At 42.8% G+C, this 22441-nt stretch overlaps 2 protein-coding genes across 2 annotated transcripts in view; both read left to right on the forward strand.

Moving 5' to 3' along the window:
* Window positions 1–213: 213 nt before the first annotated feature.
* On the forward strand, window positions 214–3755 carry LOC311040829 (calcium homeostasis modulator protein 6-like). Its single transcript, XM_084051187.1, has 4 exons — window positions 214–857; window positions 1998–2094; window positions 2257–2391; window positions 3490–3755. The coding sequence occupies exons 1-4, from the start codon at window positions 354–356 to the stop codon at window positions 3660–3662; spliced, it is 909 nt and encodes a 302-aa protein (XP_083907313.1). The 5' UTR covers window positions 214–353; the 3' UTR covers window positions 3663–3755.
* A 2073-nt stretch (window positions 3756–5828) lies between these two features.
* gucy1b2 (guanylate cyclase 1, soluble, beta 2) overlaps window positions 5829–22441 on the forward strand; it is a 33049-nt gene continuing 16436 nt past the window's right edge. Inside the window, exons 1-7 of the mRNA XM_084051168.1 lie at window positions 5829–5910; window positions 7697–7857; window positions 8681–8780; window positions 12699–12916; window positions 13318–13423; window positions 14267–14370; window positions 14616–14717. Of these exons, the coding sequence (XP_083907294.1) occupies window positions 5844–5910; window positions 7697–7857; window positions 8681–8780; window positions 12699–12916; window positions 13318–13423; window positions 14267–14370; window positions 14616–14717 (858 nt within the window). The 5' untranslated portion in view covers window positions 5829–5843. The remainder of the gene's footprint in view (window positions 5911–7696; window positions 7858–8680; window positions 8781–12698; window positions 12917–13317; window positions 13424–14266; window positions 14371–14615; window positions 14718–22441) is intronic.

Consider the following 22441-nt stretch of genomic DNA (forward strand, 5'->3'; position numbering starts at 1 on the left):
CCAGGGACCCCCAGAAGCAAAGATTTGAGTTAAAAGTTTTCAAGATTTAAAAAAAAATAGCAGATCTACAAGCTCATAGCGCGGCACTCGGTGCCGCGCAATGAGCTTGTGTATCTGCTATTTTTGAATAGCCAAATAAATCTTAAAATGACACACATGCGTTCCCTTCCCGGCCTTAAAGGGTTAAATCCAAACAGTGAGCCTCACATTACCCGACTACACAGCAATAGTCCTAAAATACTTAACGAGAGGAATGACGAACTAACATAGAAAGACATATAGGAATTTGTTTAGTGTGCAGTAGTGTGTTTTAAAATCTTTCCTTTTACATTATTGTCTGCCGGTAAAACATCATGGGGAGCTTCCTGAGCATGGACGCTACGGCGATAAAACGAGTGGCCACGGACCTCTCTGGACTGAAAGGCTTCTTCGTTCTCATGGGTTTCGTTTTTCTTTTGCACTCTCAAATCGGGATGAACTACAGGTGCAGCTGTGCGAACAAGGCCGCAAACCTCTGGTACTGTTGGAGCATCATGATCCTCCCCGCCATCCTGATCCTGCTCCTCGTCCTCGGAATCAACAAGCGCTTCCAGAGGAGTTTGAATTTCACCTCCAGATACTGCTGCCGCAAGAACTCCCGGTCCAGGTGTCACTTGTTCGCGACACTCGTCGATCTGCTGAACAGGGCCTGTTTCGCAGCGCTGGTGTGGGTGGTGGTGTTGCTGATCCATGGAGACTGGTATCTCTGTTGTTCGTACAGCCTGCCCGAAGAACAGTCGTATATCCCGTGTAAAGACAAGAGCAAACTCAGTGACACAGAAAAAGAGGTCATCTTCCAGCTGAAGAACACATCTATGGTAAGCTGTCAGAAATGGCTAGACAATAACTTCAAGCCTTAGTAGCCCAGGCATTGTTAAAGGGATAGTTCAACCCCAAAACGACTTTTATTCTATCGATTAGTCATCCCATGGAGCCTTGAATTCATGGACATTTTCTTGTTTTTGTCGCTTTCCTAAGCCAATAATTTGATGACCGGCAGCACAAAGAGTCTCCTTTGTGTCTCCTACCGGAACTGCTGCCTACCGCTGGTCATCAAATTATTGGCTTAGGAATGCAAGAAAAACAAAAAAAAATCATGAATTCAAGTCTTCATGGGATGACAAAGTTCTCTTCATTTTTGTTTTACTTCTTACAGTGCATTATTAGGTACAATGTAATCATGAAGTGGATACAGAAATAAGGAGATACAATAAGATAGATCATGACTGAGGCTCTCCCTCTCTCTGTTGAGTGTGTGTGTGTGTGTGTGTGTGTGTGTGTGTGTGTGTGTGTGTGTGTGTGTGTGTGTGTGTGTGTGTGTGTGTGTGTGTGTGTGTGTGTGTGTGTGTGTGTGTGTATGTGTGTACAGTATGTGTGTGTGTGTGTGTGTGTGTGTGTGTGTGTGTGTGTGTGTGTGTGTGTGTGTGTGTGTGTGTGTGTGTGTGTGTGTGTGTGTGTGTGTGTGTGTGTGTGTGTGTGTGTGTGTGTGTGTGTGTGTGTGTGTGTGTGTGCGCGCGCGTGCGCGCAGATGGCTTATTGATCCTTTTTTGGTGCAAATCAGGTGTGTTGTCACACCCAGCTCACCGTCTAATTAGTTTGACTCAGGCCAGGTATGACTGCTTAAATCAGCCATCATCCACCTTATAGGAGCATCTCCTCATCCATACTGGATGAAAACCTCATTCAATAAATATAAATAAATACACTATCCATAATGTATTGAAGTCAATCTGAAGCGTCTACAAAAGGGTTTGGGGGTTTGGCCATTTATGATTTTTAAGGTTAAGGTTTTTTTTCAGCTAGAGACATTTTTAGCATTAAAGGTAAGGATTACTACTCATGTACTGTAATAGTAGATCTCGCTAGCTTGTGTGTAAATATATTATACCTTTAGCCACCATAAAGCAAAGTGATAACAACGCCATTATAAATACCATCCTGTTGTTGTCAAACTACAGGGTGTTGGCCTGATGATACTGACTTCACTTGTTTTTCTGGTGTTCGTCATGAGTGCAGTCACCCAGTGTTGTAGATCTATGTGCCCGACAAGCTTTGGTAAGTATAAAATCATCTATCTATCTATCTATCTATCTATCTATCTATCTATCTATCTATCTATCTATCTATCTATCTATCTATCTATCTATCTATCTATCTATCTATCTATCTATCTATCTATCTTTCTTCATAAATATGTGTGTGCCTCTCTGGCTGCAGGCCCAATGGACTCCTACAGAAACATATTCGTAGACAGCCTCTTAGAAGAAACTCACCAACAGATCCTGATGAGCCTGAAGACAGCCGCTGACAAGTATGTCACTGCCAAGTTGTTCAAGGACCCCAAGATGAAAGGTAATCCCAAAGAGCAAGGGTTTTACTTTTACAAGGACCCCAAGATGAAAGGTAATCCCAAAGAGCAAGGGTTTTACTTTTACAAGGACCCCAAGATGAAAGGTAATCCCAAAGAGCCAGGGTTTTACTTTCTAACCAGTAAGGAAGGACACACTCTGATAAGTCATAACTCAAATATTTTAATTTCCGTATTATTCACTTAAAAAAAACAACAACAAAAAAACAATGAACTTGCCAACCTGCAAGGCAAACTCTCTTGAATGAACACAGTGCATTTTACAATACTCAACCAATGACCGTTTCTATTGCAGGTAATTGTTCATCTCTACGATAAACAACGTAAAACATAGTTTACTGCAAGGCATAGCCTACAACAATAAAGCCATTTGTCACCCATATGGTTTAATTTCATCGGCGATTGGCAAATATATATTTTAGCCCGAGGAGTGGCATGGCTCTAAAGATAGCAATGTCTGTCCCTCCTTCTGCTAGCCTCCACTAGAACTACCCTTATATCCAATTGCAAATAATATCTCTCGAAATCTAATGGGCAGGGGGTGGCACCTTTTCTCTAGTGCCACCCTTTGGCCAAAATAACAGCTTTAAACACAAAGTTTAAACACAAGATATATCATAATCTAACAGGCACATTTGGTGACCCATAGTCTTTCCTCTAGCTCCATTCTTGTGCCTTCTTGTCTGTTTAAATGCATTTAGCTGTTTCATTATGGTACTTGCAATGCCACGGAACCCCATATGAAAATATTTTGTGCCAGTGAAGCCACTAAGAGAAAATTTGTGTTGTTTTTGTATTGTGTTAAGTTTTCAAACTGATTCCAATCGTTGTTGTTTTTATTCAAGAATTGTCAATATCTTTTCCAAAAATTACAGATGTCTTCGTGTTGTGAGCTTGCAGATCGGCTCTTTCCAATAGACCAAGTATAGTATAGAAATAAAGTTAAAGTGGTTGAACTTATTTTGATGCTATATTAACTCATTTTGCCTGGGACCCCCGGAACCCCCTCAAGGAGACCTGGGGGTCCCAGGACCCTACTTCTAGTTGCGTCAGCATGTTTACTTTTTCATGTCCACACACAGCGCTGCAGTGGACCGAGGGGGACCATGAGGACGCGGAGAACAGACCCGCAGCAGGTGCTGATGCCGTGGACGTAGAAAACCAAGCGCAGACGCTGGACGATGTGATAACACGAGTCAGGACCATGGAGTGGACGGCTATCTCCAACTTCGCTTTTGAAATCATAGATAGATGATCTGCCCGGTGATCTTAAGAGAGTCCACAGGGTCACAGTATATCATTGCTTTCACACCAGTTGATACGAACAAGTGTCCCCCGCTCGATACACGTGTATCTTTCTTTCTTTCTTTCATTCATTCATTCGTTCATTCGTTCATTCGTTCATTCGTTCATTCGTTCATTCGTTCATTCGTTCATTCATTCAACCATGCAGGAGACGTTTCGAGCCTGGTGGATCTAATTCCTTGGTCTGAGGAAGAGCTACCAGAATCGAAACATCACCTGGGGGGTTAAAACAAACAAACAAAAACATTTGGTGCTTTGTGCAGACTATATTATTTTGTAATGTTTGCTTCTGCCCAGCACCTGGCTTTTTAAACTGTGGATGTGTGTGCTTTATTCACTTGTTTGCTAGAATCGAAAGTGTATCTGTCAACTCACCCTTTCAAACTATGTATTTTCTCTCTCTCAACATGGACATTTTCCAGCTGTATATTTCAATAAAGAATATAACACATTAAAAAGGATTCCATCAAATCTTTGAGTGCGTGTGCGTGTGCGTGCGTGTGCGTGTGCGTGTGCGTGACAGAGCCCCAGGGACATTTCTGAGTGTGTCTGAGGGATGAAGAGAGGGATGGACATAGAATCAAACAGGTTGAAAGAGAGAAGGATAAAGAGACTCCCATCGTCTGTTCAAAGACGAATCACTGTGCTGCTGAGCCATCGTAGTGGAGCTTGAGTCCAGCTGAAGCAACATGGTGAGTAAACCATAAATAAACATATCTACTGCACATTTGGATCACATTAAGCTGTTAAAACAGATCTTCACAAGACTACAGTAAATGGAAAGCATGCTCACATCAGATGTGAGATGTCTGTCAGATTAAATAATGCATAACCCCTTTTTCTTTGTAACATTTAGCCATGGTGATTCTTTATGAGTGATTGAAAATGGCTAAGCCACCCTCCACCTCATGTTGTGGGCTCTTTCCAACAAATAATGTCCCTGTCTGTAGGACGGACAGCCCTTTATACTGTATGTGACCGTTAATGTATGATCTGATTTGAATTGTGGATGCATTGTGAACTTACCCAAATCAAAGATTTGTGGGCACACTGCATCCCTTAACAGTAGGTATTGAATGAATGAATGAAAGAATGAATGAATGAATAATTAAACAAATATTTTATAAAGGTATTTCATAGGCATTATTCTTTAATAATCATACATTCAATAACAGTTGTGGAACCGCAGTAGTGGAAGCTGGTGGGGAGGTGAATAAAGACTGTACTGAATGTTAAAATCAGCCAATGTAAACAACATGATTAAGTTCATGTGTGTTGTTATCTGCAGTATGGTTTCATCAACACCTGCCTTAAGTCTCTGGTGGCTGAGAAGTTTGGAGAGGAGACCTGGGAGAAACTGAGGTGTGTGTGTGTGTGTGTGTGTGTGTGTGTGTGTGTGTGTGTGTGTGTGTGTGTGTGTGTGTGTGTGTGTGTGTGTGTGTGTGTGTGTGCGTGTGCGTGAGCGTGTGTGTGTGTGGCGCGCGCTTGCGTGTGAGCGGGTGTATGTGCTTGTGTAATATTATGTGGCCTCCAGGGTTGCCAGATGATGTGCGCATATCCCCCCACGGATGCGTCGACCGGGTATGGTCTAGTTAGATGAGTAGTAGTAGTAGTAGTAGTAGTAGTAGTAGTAGTAGTAGTAGTAGTAGTAGTAGTAGTAGTAGTAGTAGTAGTAGTAATTGTGTTGTTTAAGCAGCAGTGGTTGTAATAGCTATAGTTGCAAAAACAGTAGTGGTACTAGGAATATAATAATATAGGTGGTAGAAATAATAGCATTGCGACAGCAATAACACATACAACCCATTAAGACCTGAGGCCGATTCTACAAATGCCCTCTAAATCAGCAGCTCCCAAACGTTTTCGTAATTCAAAATTATTCAACATTTTTCAAACGCTTTCCAGATTTTTCTAAAATGTTCAAATATAACGGATGTTCGTGATGCGCTGCAAGCTTGTACAGTATGTCTGCTATTTTTGAATAGCCAACGCAAAAAAATCTAAAATTACACAAAATCTTCCCCGGTTTTTAATGGGTTAATAAGATGTATTAAACATAAGACGTTTAATAACACGCTTAATAGCATGTTTGCGTGTATGTTGCAGGTGTCTGGCCGGTGTACAGGAGCACTTTATGACCTACGAGATATATGATGACACCCTGACCCTTAAGCTCGTACAGGAGGCCTGTTGCATGCTGGGTAGGATGTTTAGAATGCTGCATAATCACTGTTTTGAATGAATGTTAACATTCAATGTTATTGGGTCATACAAACCTCAGGTCCAGTTTGGAGGCAAATAAATCAAATGTGGCTGGTGAAATATGGACTCCATGACATACTGGGGACCGGACCTCCCACCCTGACAACAAGCACTTGGAATTGTAGGAGTTGAGGCATTACATTGTAGTTTGACTCGGTTCCACAGATATATATTGTGAAAATAGCAGATCTACAATTCAGATAATACAGTACAATAGTTTAATTTGTTGATTACTTTTGATGGTCTTATTTTTCTTTTTTGTTTCATTTTAGAGGTATTAACCCATTGGCCGCTTCTAAACATTTTCAAAATCCTATTCCGATTTTTCAAAAATAGCAGATCTACAAGCTCCGATTTTTCAAAAATAGCAGATCTACAAGCTCATAGCGCGGCACTCGGTGCCGGGCTATGAGCTTGTATATCTGCTATTTTTGAATAGCCAAAGAAATCTAACGTGCAGATACCTGGCATACACTTATACTGTACGTTGGTTTGTTTACCGTAGAGTGAGAAAACAAATCGTAAGCAAATCATCTAGGGACCCCCCCAAAATCATGCGGGGTCCCGACCCACAGGTTGAGAACCCCTGCTATAGTATGTGTGGATCAGGTTGGGAGTTACATTGGTTAATAAAGCATTTCTATCCTATAGAGATCGTGTTGGTCATTCCCCTGATATTGTAGCCTGCATTCTGCTTTGGCAATATAGCCTAATTGAAAATCTACTGTGTCCCATCGGTTTTATGTTCTAATCTACAGGGATTCTCTGTGAGTGTTCTCTCTTTCATTACTAACACAAACAAGTCCACACGTGGGAGACTGACTGTAGGCTGTATGGTGCCTGATTAGGTCTATAGGGTCGAAACAAGCCGATGGACACCAGCAAGTAAACAAAGTCATTAATAAGGCTAATAAATCAGAATCAGAATCAATCTATAATTTGATGACCGGGTCATCGGTCAATAGGAGACTCAGTAGGAGACTATTTCAGTCTCCTACCGTAGGCTCTGCCAGTAATCAAATGATTGGCTTAGGAATGCGACCAAAACAAAAACAAACTCCATGAATTCAAGGCTTCATGGGGTGTGTAATTGATAGAAAATAAGTAATGTTTTGGGTGAGCTACTCCTTTAAATGAAACTGTCTGGTGGGGTTTAGACGTTCTCGCTAAGGATTCTGGTCTTCAGCTGTGTGTGTGCGTGTGCGTGTGCGTGTGCGTGTGCGTGTGCGTGTGCGTGTGCGTGTGCGTGTGTGTGTGTGTGTGTGTGCGTGTGTGTTTGTATTACTATACTTGCGAGGACCAAGTATAGTAGAATTTGAAGAAATATACATTTTGAGGACAGTTTTCCTGTTCCTCACAAGACAAATGGCTGTTTTATAGTTTAAAAAAAACATGTTTTAGAGATACGTTAGCAATTAGAAAAACATTCAGGTTAGGATTAGACATTTAGAGGCTAGGTTTAGGGATTGGAATTAGAGTACATGATTTATACTTAGTTGCACGCCAGTGTCATGCACCGAAAAACAGCCAATCTATAAGCTCACAACGCGTCGCAGTGCGACGCGTTGTGGGCTTGTAGATCTGCTGTTTTTCGGCTTTAGGCTTACGGTTAAAATGGCAATTATTATTTAAATGGCATTCATAACATGGCTGTGCTAAAGTGTTGATGTCCTCACAAGTATAGTAATACAAACATGTGTGCGTGTGCGTGCGTGCGTGTTACAGATGTCTCCAATGAGCAGGTTCTCAAGCTCTTCGGGGAGTACTTCTTCAGCTTCTGCAAGCAGGCGGGTTATGACACCATGCTGAGAACACTGGGGGGAAACCTGACCGAGTTCATAGAGAACCTGGACGCCCTGCACAGCTACCTGGCCCTGTCCTATGAGGTGTGTGCGTGTGTGTGTGTGTGTGTGTGTGTGTGTGTGTGTGTGTGTGTGTGTGTGGTGTACTCAAATGTTTTACTTAAGTAAAAGTATCAACACTGCAATGTAGAAGTACTCTGTTACAAGTAAAAGTCCGTAATTAAAAATTTACTTGAGTAAAAGTAAAAAAGTGTTGGTATCCAAATGTGCTTAAAGAACCAAAAGTAAAAGTACTAAAATGTTTAAAAATAGCAGATCTACAAGCTCACAACGCGTCGCATCGCGACGCGTTGTGAGCTTGTAGTTCGGCTATTTTCAAATAGCCTACAGTATGTATAAAATAGGGCTAAAGTGGTTAATGTATGTTTTATAATGTAATAATTTATGTCCGCAAAGTAACTAGTAACTAAAGTTTTCAAATCATTTTAGTGGAGTAAAAGTACAATATTTGCCTCTGAGATGTAGTGGAGTAGAAGTAAAAGTACAGAAAATTGGGAATACTCCAGTAAATAAAAAAAAACTTAAGTACAGTACTTGAGTAAATGTACTTTGCACCACTGTCGGTAGGCAGTTGATGTGGGTCTCATATGGTGTGGGTTTCCTGGTTCCTGAAACATGCCAGCAGACCCAAACCACTGCAGAGATGCCAGAGACCTTAGATAAATCAATCAATCGATTTGATATCAGTGCTAAGTCATAACAAGTTGTCTCAAAACACTTTACATATACTAACAGGTCAAGCAGCAATTCTCCCATGTTGGCGATGCAAAAAGTTGGCGAGGCTTGGCAAGGCAAGGCTTGACAATGCAGAGCTTACAGTTAACTTCCCTTTAATTGTGGTTCTCAGGAGATGAATGCACCGTCTTTCCGTACGGAAAAGACTGAAGACGGAAGGATGTTACTGCATTACTACTCTGACAGGAAGGGCTTGTATCATATTGTACCAGGTAAACGTTATTTTACCTTTATTTAACAAGGCAAAACAAAATAGATTCTCATATTCCTTTGCCTGTTAGGAATTGGTCGACTTAGAAAAGTTTAATATTATGAATACATTTTTAATTGGCTTAGTTGATTGTCTTGTTCAATAACATTATTTCTATAAAATAAAATAAAATAAATAATATCTTGGATGACTGATATGACTCTACACAGACACAGCAGAATCTATTCTATTCTATTCTATTGTGTTGTGTTAACCCATTAAAACCTGAAGCCGATTCTACAAATGTCTTCTAAATCCCAACAGTATTCTGAAAAAAAGTATGTTTCTATATCAGTGGTGCTCAAACTTTTTCATGTCAAGGACCCCCAAAATCATATGTATTTGGCCGCCGAACCCCATCTCAAAATATTTTGTTCCAGGGACCCCCCAGAAGCAAAGAATAGAGTTAAAATGTTCGCTTTAAATAATACTTCAAGATTCAAGATGGCGGCGCACACAGTTGCTGCGGCTCAGTGCTCTCCCGGTCGGTGCTTTGAATGGCTTTGTTTATGTTTTTTGTCGCTCGTCTTTTTGTGTACTTTTAGCCAAGCGAACACCTATAGCCGGCAGGATCTCCTTAGGATAGGAGTTTGTAACAAGCAGAGTGTTACAGCCGCGTTTCACCGCGTACACAACACACCGGAGGATATCGCTAGGAGCCCCGGCTCGCCATGGTACACTATCCCAGCTGGGAGGAGGCGAAGGCGGCGCGGAGAGAGGAAGCAGAAGAGAGGCTGCAGGGCTGGCGTGCTAGTCAGGCTACGGAGGCAGCCGCTCAAACCACCGCTTCCCAGTCTGTATCTCGCCAACGTCAGATCCCTCAACACGAAGAAAATGGAGTTATTAAAGCTTCAGACTTCAGCTAATAAGACCGTGAAGGACTGCTGCATCCTGCTCATCACGGAGACTTGGCTTCACCCACTCACATCGGACTCTGCTATCGAGCTAGAAGGCTACACCACACTGCGTCATGACAGGACAGAGAACGCCGGTAAGAAAACAGGAGGGGGGCTCTGTATGTACGTCAACAACAACTGGTGTACAAATACAGTGATTGTAGATAGTCACTGCTGCCCAAACCTGGAGTATATGACGGTTAAATGCAGGCCGTTTTATCTCCCCCGAGAGTTTACTGTTGTCATGACGACTGTTGTTTACATTCCACCGGAAGCTAATGCTAGCTCGGCTATTGGACAGTTACATGGCAGCATTAGCAGCCAAATGAGCAAGCATCCTGACGCTGTATACATCATAGCAGGGGATTTTAATCATGCAGACTTGAAAGCAGCGCTCCCTAAATTCCATCAGCATGTAAAATGTGCTACTAGAGGAGCTAAGACTCTGGACAAGGTCTACACTAACATCAAGCTTGGCTACAGGGCAAAACAACTCCCGCACCTGGGCAAGTCCGACCATATGTCCCTGCTTTTAATTCCTGCATATGCCCCTCTCAGGAAAACTGCACCTACCATCATAAAAACTGTTAAAACCTGGCCTGATGATGCCTCTCAGCAGCTGCAGGACTGCTTCGACAGTACCAACTGGGACGTCTTTGAACATCAGGACCTGAATGTGTTCACAGACAGTGTCCTGTGTTATATCAACCACTGCACAGACACTGTCACAGTGGACAAACGCATCCGGGTCTACCCCAACCAGAAGCCCTGGATGACTCGGGAGGTCAAGCGGCTGCTGAAGGAGAGGGACATTGCCTTCAGGTCTGAGGACAGGGCCCTCTACAACACAGCCAGGACCAACCTGAGAAGAGGCATCAGAGAGGCCAAGTCGGACTACAGGAGGAAGATAGAGGACCATCTGGACAGCAACAACAGCAGGCAGGTGTGGCAGGGAGTCCAGCATCTCACCAACTACAGGACCACCCTCGGAGCTGTTGAAGGTGACGCCCCGTTGGCAGAGGAGCTGAACACCTTCTTTGCCCGTTTCGAGGCAGAGCCACCTGAGACAGCCACCACGTCACACCCCACGGTCCACAGCAGCTTCACCTTCACTGTCGAGGAGCATGAAGTGAGGCGCACGCTGAGGGCCATCAACCCGAGGAAGGCTGCGGGTCCCGACGGCGTCACAGGACGTGTGCTGAAGGACTGCGCAGACCAGCTGGCTGGGGTCTTCACCAGGATCTACAACCAGTCCCTCGCCCAGTCCACTGTCCCACCCTGTCTAAAAACCTCCATTATAGTCCCCCTGCCCAAGAAACGCCATATCTCCAGTCTAAATGACTACCGGCCAGTCGCACTCACACCAGTGGTGATGAAGTGTTTTGAAAAGCTGGTCCGGGGTCACATCACATCACTCCTGCCCCGAGGCTTTGACCCCCACCAGTTTGCGTACAGGGCCAACAGATCCACAGAGGACGCTGTAGCCACAGCCCTCCATGCTGCACTGTCCCACCTGGAGCAGAGGGGGAGCTATGTGAGGATGCTCTTTGTGGATTTTAGCTCTGCATTCAACACCATCCTTCCCCACAGACTGGTGGACATACTGCGGGACCTGGGATTTCCACATAACACCTGCATGTGGATTAAGAGTTTTTTGTCCGACCGCAGCCAGAGGGTGAGAGTGGGCCGTCACACGTCCACCTCCCTCAGCCTCAGTACCGGCTCCCCACAGGGCTGTGTACTGAGCCCACTGCTCTACACCCTCTACACACACAACTGCACCCCCGCCCACCGCAGCAACACCATGGTGAAGTTTGCGGATGACACCACAGTAGTAGGGCTCATCTCCAAAGGGAATGAGTCTGCCTACAGGGATGAAGTGGGGCAGCTGTCTGAGTGGTGCAGAGGAAACAACCTGCTCCTAAACACTGCTAAGACCCAGGAAATGGTCATCGACTACAGGATAAATAAAACGGACATTCTACCACTGATCATCAATGGGGACTGTGTGGAGAGGGTGGCCTCCTTTCGCTTCCTGGGAGTCCACATGGAGGAGGGCTTGACCTGGACTGTGAACACCTCGGAGCTGCTGAAAAAGGCCCAGCAGAGACTGTACTTCTTGAGGGTACTCAGGGGTAACAACATCACACAGAGACTGCTGGTGTCCTTCTATCGTTGCTCCGTGGAGAGCATTCTAACGTACTGCATATGCGTGTGGTACAACAGCTGCACGGCAGATCAGAGGAAAAAGCTCCAGAGGGTCATTAACACAGCACAGAAGATCATTGGCTGCCCTCTGCCCTCACTCGAACACCTACACAGATCCCGCTCTTCCAAAAAAACACAGAACATTCTAAAGGACAATTCTCACCCCGGACATTCCCTGTTCCATCTGATGCCGTCAGGCAGAAGGTACAGATCAATTATGTCAGGGACCAGTAGATTTTGCAATAGTTTCTACCCCACAGCGGTAGTTGCACTCAATGCTGCTATGAAGTGATAGGCTGCTGCTATTTATGTTTCTTATGCTGTTTTGTTTTTAAGTTATGTGCAATGCGGGTTGTGCAATAACAGCTGGGATGACATATTAAGTGCAATAGGGGTCTGTGAAATGCAAGAAGTACTGTATGTTGATGCGTGTTTTAGCTATGTGTTTATTATAGATTGATGTTTTATATTGAGTGATTGATGCACTAATTGGTTGGCACTTTTAATTTCGTTGTACCTGTACCTGTACCTGTACAATGACAATAAAGATCTATCTATCTATCTACATATTCAAAGATTTGCACACATTTTTTCACGATTTAAAAAAAAAATAGCAGATCTACAAGCTTGCGCGCTACGAGCTTGTATATCTGCTTGTATATCTGCTATCTGCTATCTTTTTGATATCTTTTTGAATAGCCAAAGTGTAAAATAATGCTTTTTAGCTCAAATGAAAAAGATGCGTTCCAGGTCTTAATATTCTATTCTGGCTGCAGGTATCATTGAAGCGGTTGCCAAAGACTTCTTCGACAGTGAGGTGAACATGTGGGTTCTGGACCAGTCTGAAGAGGATGAGCGCACAGGGAAGAAGGAGCATGTGGTGTTTGTGGTGGAACAGACTCGCAGGGCCACCAACACCACCAACATCTGCCAGGCTGCCACTGAACAAGGCCAGGAGAGAGAGGAGAGGGTGTGTGTGTGTGTGTGTGTGTGTGTGTGTGTGTGTGTGTGTGTGTGTGTGTGTGTGTGTGTGTGTGTGTGTGTGTGTGTGTGTGTGTGTGTGTGTGTGTGTGTGTGTGTGTGTTGGGGGGGGGGGGGGGGGGGGGAATCCATGCTATCCTCCTTCTAGTAATTCATTTTCATCACCTGGTGGGGATATGTTTTATCCTTGCTTCTAGTCAGACTTAATTACTGTAAATACATTCATTCCCTTTAAGGAAATGTACACTATTTGATATGTTTGTTATTTATTTGTTTTTGGGCACATCTTTGAAATGGCTCCAAATTCGTCCAAAAAAAAGATCATGGTCAGTATCACAGTCAGTATCATGGTCAGTATCATGTGTGTGTGACTGTGTTGGTTGCTGTTGCTGTGTTTTGTGTGGCCGAAATCAGGAGACCTTGAGTAGGATGAAGGAGAGGTGTGCCTCCCTGCCTGAGCGACCAGCTGGGAAGAGGAGTCGCTGGGAGCTGGTCAGGACCGTGGTCCTCTTAGGAAAAGGTTGGAACCAATTTTCCATGTTATTAGCTTGTAATTATTCTCTTTAAACCTGATTTGAATAGTACTATTTGAATAATATTTGATGTTGCACTGCTCCATAGTGAAAAGTATAATTTAAAATAATTATGTAAAAACAAAAGAACAAACATATTAGTGTGTGTGCATTGTTGTGTTGTTTAAATACGCAAAGGAAGAAACCCTTGACTGTCAAGTATGAGACACATAAGACCAGCCCTGTACTTCCATGTGGCCATTTGAAAATAATTGGGCCTTTGGGCCATTTGAAAATAAATAGTCCAATACAATTACATGGCACGCAGCACGTCGCATTAACTCACAAAATACAAAAACACTGAAAACCACCTAAAATCCCAAAAATTATCAAAATAATCAAAACCACCAAACCATAAAAACACAAATTTGAAGTGCATCACTAGCCTGTAGCTTATTCCATGTTTTCACATAATCTGCTCTACTTTCCAGTCTGGTGTCTGAACATGCATTTACCATGTATTAAATCGTTGCTGTCGGGCAGAAACCTCTTAACTCCATATTTTAACTTTTTGTGTTTTTTTCTAAATTAACGCCCTACTTGATCATACTACAGCAGCACACAAAAGCATCAAAAGTAGCAGATCCACAAGCTTGAAACACGGCGCAAGCTTGTAGATCTGCTACTTTTGAATTTGAATCCTGAAAAGTAACAGTTTGGGACATATGAGTTTTTTTACACCCGACGAAATGAAATGAAATGAAACTTTATTACATTGCTAAATCACAGCAAGTTGTCTCAAGATAACACATCAAAGTCACTGTAATGGGTGTGTTTGATGTACCTTCCAGGCAGGCTCCAGAGCACCTTCACACCATGTTACCCTGACAAGCTGTGGCTGGAAGAGGAGGCTTTCTGTAACAATTTCCCTTTCCACATCGTCTTTGACAGAGACGTAAGATGTATGCCTGTCACTGTGTAGCTGTGTACCCTACAATTCAATTCAAAGGAACTTTGAATTGAATTGTAGGGTACACATTGGCATGAGAAAACATACTGTATGTTTACATTGCCAAAGCAAGTGTCAAAACACACATGTACTGTACAGTTGGAGGTAGGGTGAGATGTCTCCCTTTGCGTGGGACAGTCCCGCATTTCCATGACTTTTCAGGCTATCTTTTTCTATGTCTCTCTCTCTAGCTGAAGGTGAAACAAACTGGGTTGAACGTTCAGAAGTTTGTTCCAGGACTACAGACCATGGACATCAGACTGGATCAATACTTCACTATCGTACACCCACAAGTACAGCACTAAACATTATATAGAATAGAATTATATAGAATAGAATGGTCAGAAAGTGAAATTGTACCATATTTTGCTATAGGCTACGCGTTTCTCAATTCTGCATGATTGGCTCGATGTACAGTATAGTTCAATGCTATAGTATATCAACTTAACTTTACTAACTGAAGGCTAGCATACAAAAGAACGCTTCAACAGTACTAAGAGACATCTAGAGGGAGACTGAATGACGGCGTAGTGGTCTGGTCATCAGACTCTCAGCACAGAAATGCCATGTTCAAACCCCTGTCCTCCTAATAGTTAATTGCTTTTCAACTTTTCCTAACTGAAGGCTAACGTACAAAAGAACGCTTCAACAGTACGAAGAGACATTTGCAGAAAGAGATTGAATGACGGTGTAGTGGTCTAATCATCAAACTCTCAGCACAGATATTCCATGTTCAAATCCCAGTCCTTCAATAGTTCATTGCTTTTCAACTTTACTTAACTGAAGGCTAATATACAAAAGAGCGCTCCAACAGTACTAAGAGACATATGCTGTGAATCAGGAAGAAATGCCCTAGTGAGCTAGTGATCCGACTCCCAGTGCAGAGGTTCCATGTTCGAATCCCAGTCTTTCTTTGTTCATTACTTTTCAACTTTAGAAACTTTAGGCTAACATACAAAAGAGCGCTCCAAGAGTACTAAGAGACATATGTTGTGAATCAGTGAGAGTTGCCCTAGTGAGCTAGTGATCCGACTCCCAGTGCAGAGGTTCCATGTTCGAATCCCAGTCTTTCTATAGTTCACTACTTTTCACCTTTACTAACTGAAGGCTAACATACAAAAGAGTGCTCCAACAGTACTAAGAGACATACAGTATGTTCTGAATCAGTGAGAGATGCCCTAGTGGGTTGGTGAGCCGACTCCCAGTACAGAGGTTTCAAGTCTTTCATTACTTTACTAACTGAAGGCTAAAGCGCTTCAACAGTACGAAGATACATATGATGGGAGTGGCTGAGAGATGATATAGTGGTTTAAAGATCAGACTCTCAGCATGGAGATGCCATGTTCAAATCCCAGTCCTTCTATGGTTCATTGCTTTTCACCTTTACTAACGGACTGAAGGCTGACAACTGACAAGAGATAACTGCTTTAAGCCAGGGAGAGATGGTGTAGTGGTATAGAGATCAAACTCTCAGCACAGAGGTTGCTTGTTCAAATCGCAGTTGTCCCATATTTCGATGTTGTAGTGCTTTGACATTTTCAAGGCCAAAATACAAAAAAGCAAGTCAAAGTCGCCAGAAGACACCTGCCGAGGGCCCAAAGGTACGTTGGCGCAGTGGTGTGGTGCGCTTGATCGGTTGCCTCTGCTACAGACAGTTCGCAGGTTCAAGTCCCATGCCATCAATGTACACGGAGGACCATTGGGGGCACTGCGTCCCTCCCCTGTTTCCTGATAGTTAAAGGTGGGGGGTTATGTCTGGCAAAATGGACATTTAAAGGGAAAAAAGTACAAACTTTGGCAGGCTACAAGTCCTACATACTTACGCCTAGAACCCCCATTCAAACTTTAAAATGTTCAGAGATTTATAATGGAGGCCGATGGAAGACTTTGGGACCTCAAAAAAACACTTTCACCTAGAAACTCTCGTCCATTTTGCCATTGACCATCACTGCTTTTATAGATTTCAGGGTAAAAAGTACAAACTTTGGCAGGCTACTAGTCCTACATACTTACGCCTAGAAACCCCATTCAAACTTTAAAATGTTCATCTTACTGTGAACAATGTTTGCCTAAAAACAAATCTTTGAAATGTTTCATAGGTTTAGAAATGTACTCCTTTAAAAGTTTTGGCACCTCAAACAACGCTTTCACCTAGAAAGTCCATTCACACGTTTTATAATTAGTCTGGTATAGTCTGGTTGCCCTAACAGGGCAACCAGACTATAGTAATCCTTACACTTTATTATTATGCTAGATAAACTTTATTTCAAACCGTAACTCCTCCCACAGTTTATTTTTCCCAATTTAGTGCCATATGTCAAAAATGACCGGCCTCATCGGGAATCGTGCGCTTGTATTTTGCTAAGAGATTGGGTGCATAGTTTAATTGATATTGATTTATTAGTGCATTAAATGTCCCCATCCACTTTAATGGGAAACTGAAAAAACTCTTTCTCAAAAACCGTAAGGGCTAGTGTTACAAGACTTGGAGGGGAGGTTCATCATTTAGTGCGAAATTATTAAAAAAATAATTACACCAGTCGGCCTAATGGTGGCGCTATAACAGGCCACTTTACGTTTTGGCCTATAACTCCTGAACCGTAGGTCGTAGAATAAAAATATTGGACCCATGACATGAAACAACTCCAAGCGGAATTTTGATAGTCATTACCGTTCGTCCGTAAATGGCTTCCAAAGTTAGCGGAAGGGGCCCATTTTACAAAAAAGGCCACAAATCACGAACGAAACGTCCAGTCAATCCCAAATTTGAATCACATGTCAAGGGTGGTTTACTCAACAAATCCCCAAAAGCATTTCCACTTTGATCCATAGGGGGCGCCACAAATGCTCAAAATGTAACCGTTTGATGCAAAAACCTTATTTTGGGGGGATCAATCCTCTCAAAATGAAACGCAATTGATCTCAGGAGTTACGTGACAATGTAATTGGCGCAGCCTCTGACAGTATTCTTCCCAGCGTATTCCTCGAGTCCCGGTGGCAGCGACCCGCAACTCCGTCGGCGCAACCACACTTTGCAATTGCCCTGAATTGCGACGCGTCTAGTTGAATATTGCTACCCACGGTTAAATATTGGAAATGCAGCCAGCCCAGTAGGTAGCACTCACTAACACAGGGGTCGTTGTGGCTTGAAAAACGTGCGTTGAAGACCCCAGTTACCTTCCACTAATCACATGAAGAACACACGCACGCACGCACGCACGCACGCACGCACGCACGCACGCACGCACGCACACACACACACACACACACACACACACACACACACACACACACACACACACACACACACACACACACACACACACACACTAGTGTCATCATCATTAGTGTTGATTGAAAGCAAACTGGGATCCATTCACTCCAGACTGATGTGAGCAGTGCTTATTAGATATAAATAGAAGGCAGGTGAGAGATGCCAGGGTGGATCACTTCAGAATGGAACCTGTCCCCTCTGCAGTGCAGGTAAATACAAACTGTTTGAATGATATGAAAATTATATATTTTTAGCCTCAATATTTAACATTATTGTTTAAGAATTGGGTTTATAGCCTAAACTATAGCCTACAACTAAATTACAACTACTAAACCCAACTCAATCAGTTGTTTTCAAACCTCTTCCATATCAAGGACTCTCCTATGACAGGGACCCCGTAAGGCTACAAGATGTGTGTTTTATTAAAAACAATATTATTAACACAAATCTTGTATGTGGGTCCCTGGCACATGTTTTCAGATGGGGTCTGTGGCCAAATACAAATGACTTTGGGGGTCCTTGACATGTAAATGTTTGCGAACTGCTACCTGTCTTTAGTCATTTCTGAAACCAGAACAGACTATAAGCACGGTAGTCAAGGCTTCCAAAATGTGACCCTGTAGGCCTACACCTGTGGTTCTCAAACTTTCATGTCAAGGACCCCCAAAATTATATGTATTTGGCCCCATCTCAAATATTTGGTTCCAGGGACCCCCAGAAGCAAAGATTTGAGTTATTATGTTATGTTTGCTTAAAAAATATATACACACACACACACACACACACACACACACACACACACACACACACACACACACACAATTATTGTGATGCTATATTAACACCCCCTGAGGGTCCTGGGACCCCACTTTGAGAACCAATTGCCTACACAACTGAACGGTTTTGTCGTCTTTACAGAAGAATCTGAAGTTGACCAGAAGAAGACATCTTGAGGACATGCAGGTGGCTGGAGTGACAGAGGAAATGCCGATAGAATCCGCGGTGACGCTCTAGGTTTCTATATCTATGGCTGTTGCTGCAGCGTGTGCAGTGAAGATGGCTGGACGGTAGGAACTTTTTTTAATTCTTTGCTGCTGCTGGTTAGGTCACTTGCGTTGCGCCATTCGCGTCATAAAATGCGCCGTTCGCGTCATCAAAAAAACAAACGCAAAAAAAAACAAAAAAAGGCACTGGTCTGGTTCTCCTGGTTTTACTAGGACAGGGTTCGATTCCCTGTGGTGCCCTGCTCATGGTTTGCGTTGCATTTACATTTCCCTGGTTTATTAGCACTTGATAGGTTACATTGTTATGGTGGGGCAGCAGTGTTAAAATGTGTCATAGGAGGGTGGAGGTACAGGTTGAAATGAATATGCATTACTGCATGCATTTTAATTTTCTTCAGTTCACCAGTCCTCTTTCATCACCTGCAAGAAATGCACTGCACCTTCTGTTACTTTGCAGGTATAAAGTATTTATTACTTTATAAAACATAAATTAACCACTTTAGTCCTATTTTATACCTAGGCTATTTGAAAATGGCAGATCTACAAGCTCACAGCGCGACGCGTTGTGAGCTTTCAACATTTCAAACATTTTAGTACTTTTACTTTTGGTACTTTAAGCACATTTTGATACCAATACTTTAGCACTTTTACTAAAGTAACCTTCTACATTGCAGTATCAATACTTTTACTTAAGTAAAACATTTGAGTACTTTTTCCACCACTGTAATTCACTTTATTTAAATAGATTTATGCCTGACTCAAACTTACTTTATACATAGTAACTAATTTAACTAAGGCTATTAGGTGTAAGCATTTACTTTCTACAACATCAATATGTTTGTGTTTTAATGTACTGTATAGTTCAAAGCCATCTGCATCTAAAGTCCCTTTCCCCACACCTTCTCGGAGGAAATGATACTCAGACATACTACTAGGGTGGGACTTGAACCTGTGACTTTCTGCTTACCAGGTAGCCACACTACCCATTCAGCTATGGCTGTCTCTTTAGTTACAGTGGTTCTCAAACATCTTCATCACAAGGACCCCCAAATTGATATGTATATGGCCGTGGACGACCATGTCAAAAGATGTAGTGACAGGACCCCCCATAAGTAAGATTTATATTAATAACTTGGAGGGAAAAAAAGAGTGTTCCAAATTTGGCAAGATGTTGGGTACACCTTGATACATTGTCAGAACCTGGACTTGAACTTGCAATCTCCCGTATCATAGGCAGGCGCCATTACTCAGTGAGCCACTGAGCTTTTGTTTGATGCTTCACTCACCCTCAGTTTGAATCCATTTCACTGTATACCATTTGTATATTGTTCCTCACACCAGTAGGGATACTATAATACTAGTCCTGTGTAGTGGAAGAAAACTGGCATCAAAAATGGATACGTATTGGCCACAGACCTCCATCTGAAAAGATTGTGCTGGGGTGGCCATAATAAGGGCCGTCAAGATTCTTCAAAATGTTTCACTGTTATTTGTAGGACTTGAACCCAGGACCTTTTCGGACATGCAGAAAGAGTCTTTTCACAGTGAGCTATTGTGGTGACTGCTGGAACAGCCAAATGGATGGAATAGATTTATCACAAAAAAGACAGAGGATTTTTTCCATAAACATTGAAACATCTAAGCTAAACTAAATCATTTTAACTGCATATTTTGATATGTATTTTGTTGCAGTAATTAAGGAAGTGAAGGGACAGTGGAAGTTACAGTGGTTCTTCTTTAATCTGAAGCATGTTTTAAACACCACACTTAAAAACACTAAAGAAACATGTGGAAATGTGTGGAGGTGCCATAGGCAAGCGAGTTCTGACGTGGATACCTAGGCGACCTTGTAAAAAGGCCAAAGCAGGTTCAAGTCCCGCCTAGGCACTGAAGCACATACTCATCGATGTACTCTGTTACCCCCGGTGTACAGGGATGCAGTACAGTGGGGCCGGGAGCGGTTTAGCTCCCCGGTGTTTCCACACAGTAAAACTAGGTGGTTATGGAAAAAGAAATCACACCTATCTGAACTTTTATGTAACCAAGGTAACAATGACAATTAGGTGAGGTCACTTCCTGAACTGCACTCCTCCCACCTCACTGTTTGATTTCTGTGCTGCTGCCCTGTCTGCTGACTGCTGAGCTTTTCTATAACTAAGCTTGTTTATCCACATTGTGATTTATTGAATATTGCTACCCAATGTTAAACATTGGAATGCAGTAGATGGCGCTCACGCACTGTCTTTGGGTTGTCTAGGGTTACATTCAGCTCAGTGATGTTGTGTTTGTCAAGTCTGATACTTTTACTCAAGTAAGAAATGTGAGTACGGGCAACCTCTCGGTACACAGGCAGGCGTCATTACTCTACTATATACTACTATATGTTCACAAACTATTTTTTTTTTTTCGTTTCGGTAGTGACACAATGGTGTCACTACCGAAACGAAGTTAAATCCGAAAAAATCACTAAGTGTGGATGCCAAAATTGTTTCCCCAAAAACCTGTTAGGAGTACGTTTCAGGCAATTTAAAGTTGATTGGTAGTACTTTTTAGTGACTTTTTTTTGGTCCCTAACATTCATCGAGCGCTGGACTTAGTAATCTTTTTTTCGTTTCGGTAAATCCGAAAAGAGATGGAGTAGGGGTCTGAAGGTTGGACTCTCAGCACAGAGGTTCCATGTTCAAATCCCAGTCGTCACATACTTCAGTGTTGTTGTACTCTGAAATTTTCATGGCCAAAATACAAAAGAGCAAGTGAAAACCACAAAGAGACCTGTTCAGTATGGCGGAGAGATGGAGTAGTGGTCTACAGGTTGGACTCTCAGCACAGAGGTTCCATGTTCAAATCCCAGTCGTCACATACTTCAGTGTTGTTGTACTCTGAAATTTTCATGGCCAAAATACAAAAGAGCAAGTGAAAACCACAAAGAGACCTGTTCAGTATGGCGGAGAGATGGAGTAGTGGTCTACAGGTTGGACTCTCAGCACAGAGGTTCCATGTTCAAATCCCAGTCGTCACATACTTCAGTGTTGTTGTACTCTGAAATTTTCATGGCCAAAATACAAAAGAGCAAGTGAAAACCACAAAGAGACCTGTTCAGTATGGCGGAGAGATGGAGTAGTGGTCTACAGGTTGGACTCTCAGCACAGAGGTTCCATGTTCAAATCCCAGTCGTCACATACTTCAGTGTTGTTGTACTCTGAAATTTTCATGGCCAAAATACAAAAGAGCAAGTGAAAACCACAAAGAGACCTGTTCAGTATGGCGGAGAGATGGAGTAGTGGTCTACAGGTTGGACTCTCAGCACAGAGGTTCCATGTTCAAATCCCAGTCGTCACATACTTCAGTGTTGTTGTACTCTGAAATTTTCATGGCCAAAATACAAAAGAGCAAGTGAAAACCACAAAGAGACCTATTCGGTATGGCGGAGAGATGGAGTAGTGGTCTACAGGTTTGGCTCTCAGCACAGAGGTTCCATGTTCAAATCCCAGTCGTCACATACTTCAGTGTTGTTGTACTCTGAAATTTTCATGGCCAAAATACAAAAGAGCAAGTGAAAACCACAAAGAGACCTGTTCGGTATGGCGGAGAGATGGAGTAGTGGTCTACAGGTTGGGCTCTCAGCACAGAGGTTCCATGTGCAAATCCCAGTCGTCACATACTTCAGTGTTGTTGTACTCTGAAATTTTCATGGCCAAAATACAAAAGAGCAAGTGAAAACCACAAAGAGACCTGTTCG

This window comes from Gymnoscopelus microlampas, assembly GCF_963454915.1.
Source record: "Gymnoscopelus microlampas genome assembly, chromosome: 24".
In the NCBI taxonomy this organism is placed as follows: Eukaryota; Metazoa; Chordata; class Actinopteri; order Myctophiformes; family Myctophidae; genus Gymnoscopelus; species Gymnoscopelus microlampas.

What these genes read in the sequence shown, in the direction of transcription:
- LOC311040829 (XM_084051187.1), top strand. Translation starts at nt 354, where the DNA reads ATGGGGAGCTTCCTGAGCATGGACGCTACGGCGATAAAACGAGTGGCC. An exon ending in AGCTGAAGAACACATCTATG is followed by an intron (nt 858 to 1,997) that starts GTAAGCTGTCAG and finishes GTCAAACTACAG; the next exon opens with GGTGTTGGCCTGATGATACT. An exon ending in TATGTGCCCGACAAGCTTTG is followed by an intron (nt 2,095 to 2,256) that starts GTAAGTATAAAA and finishes CTCTGGCTGCAG; the next exon opens with GCCCAATGGACTCCTACAGA.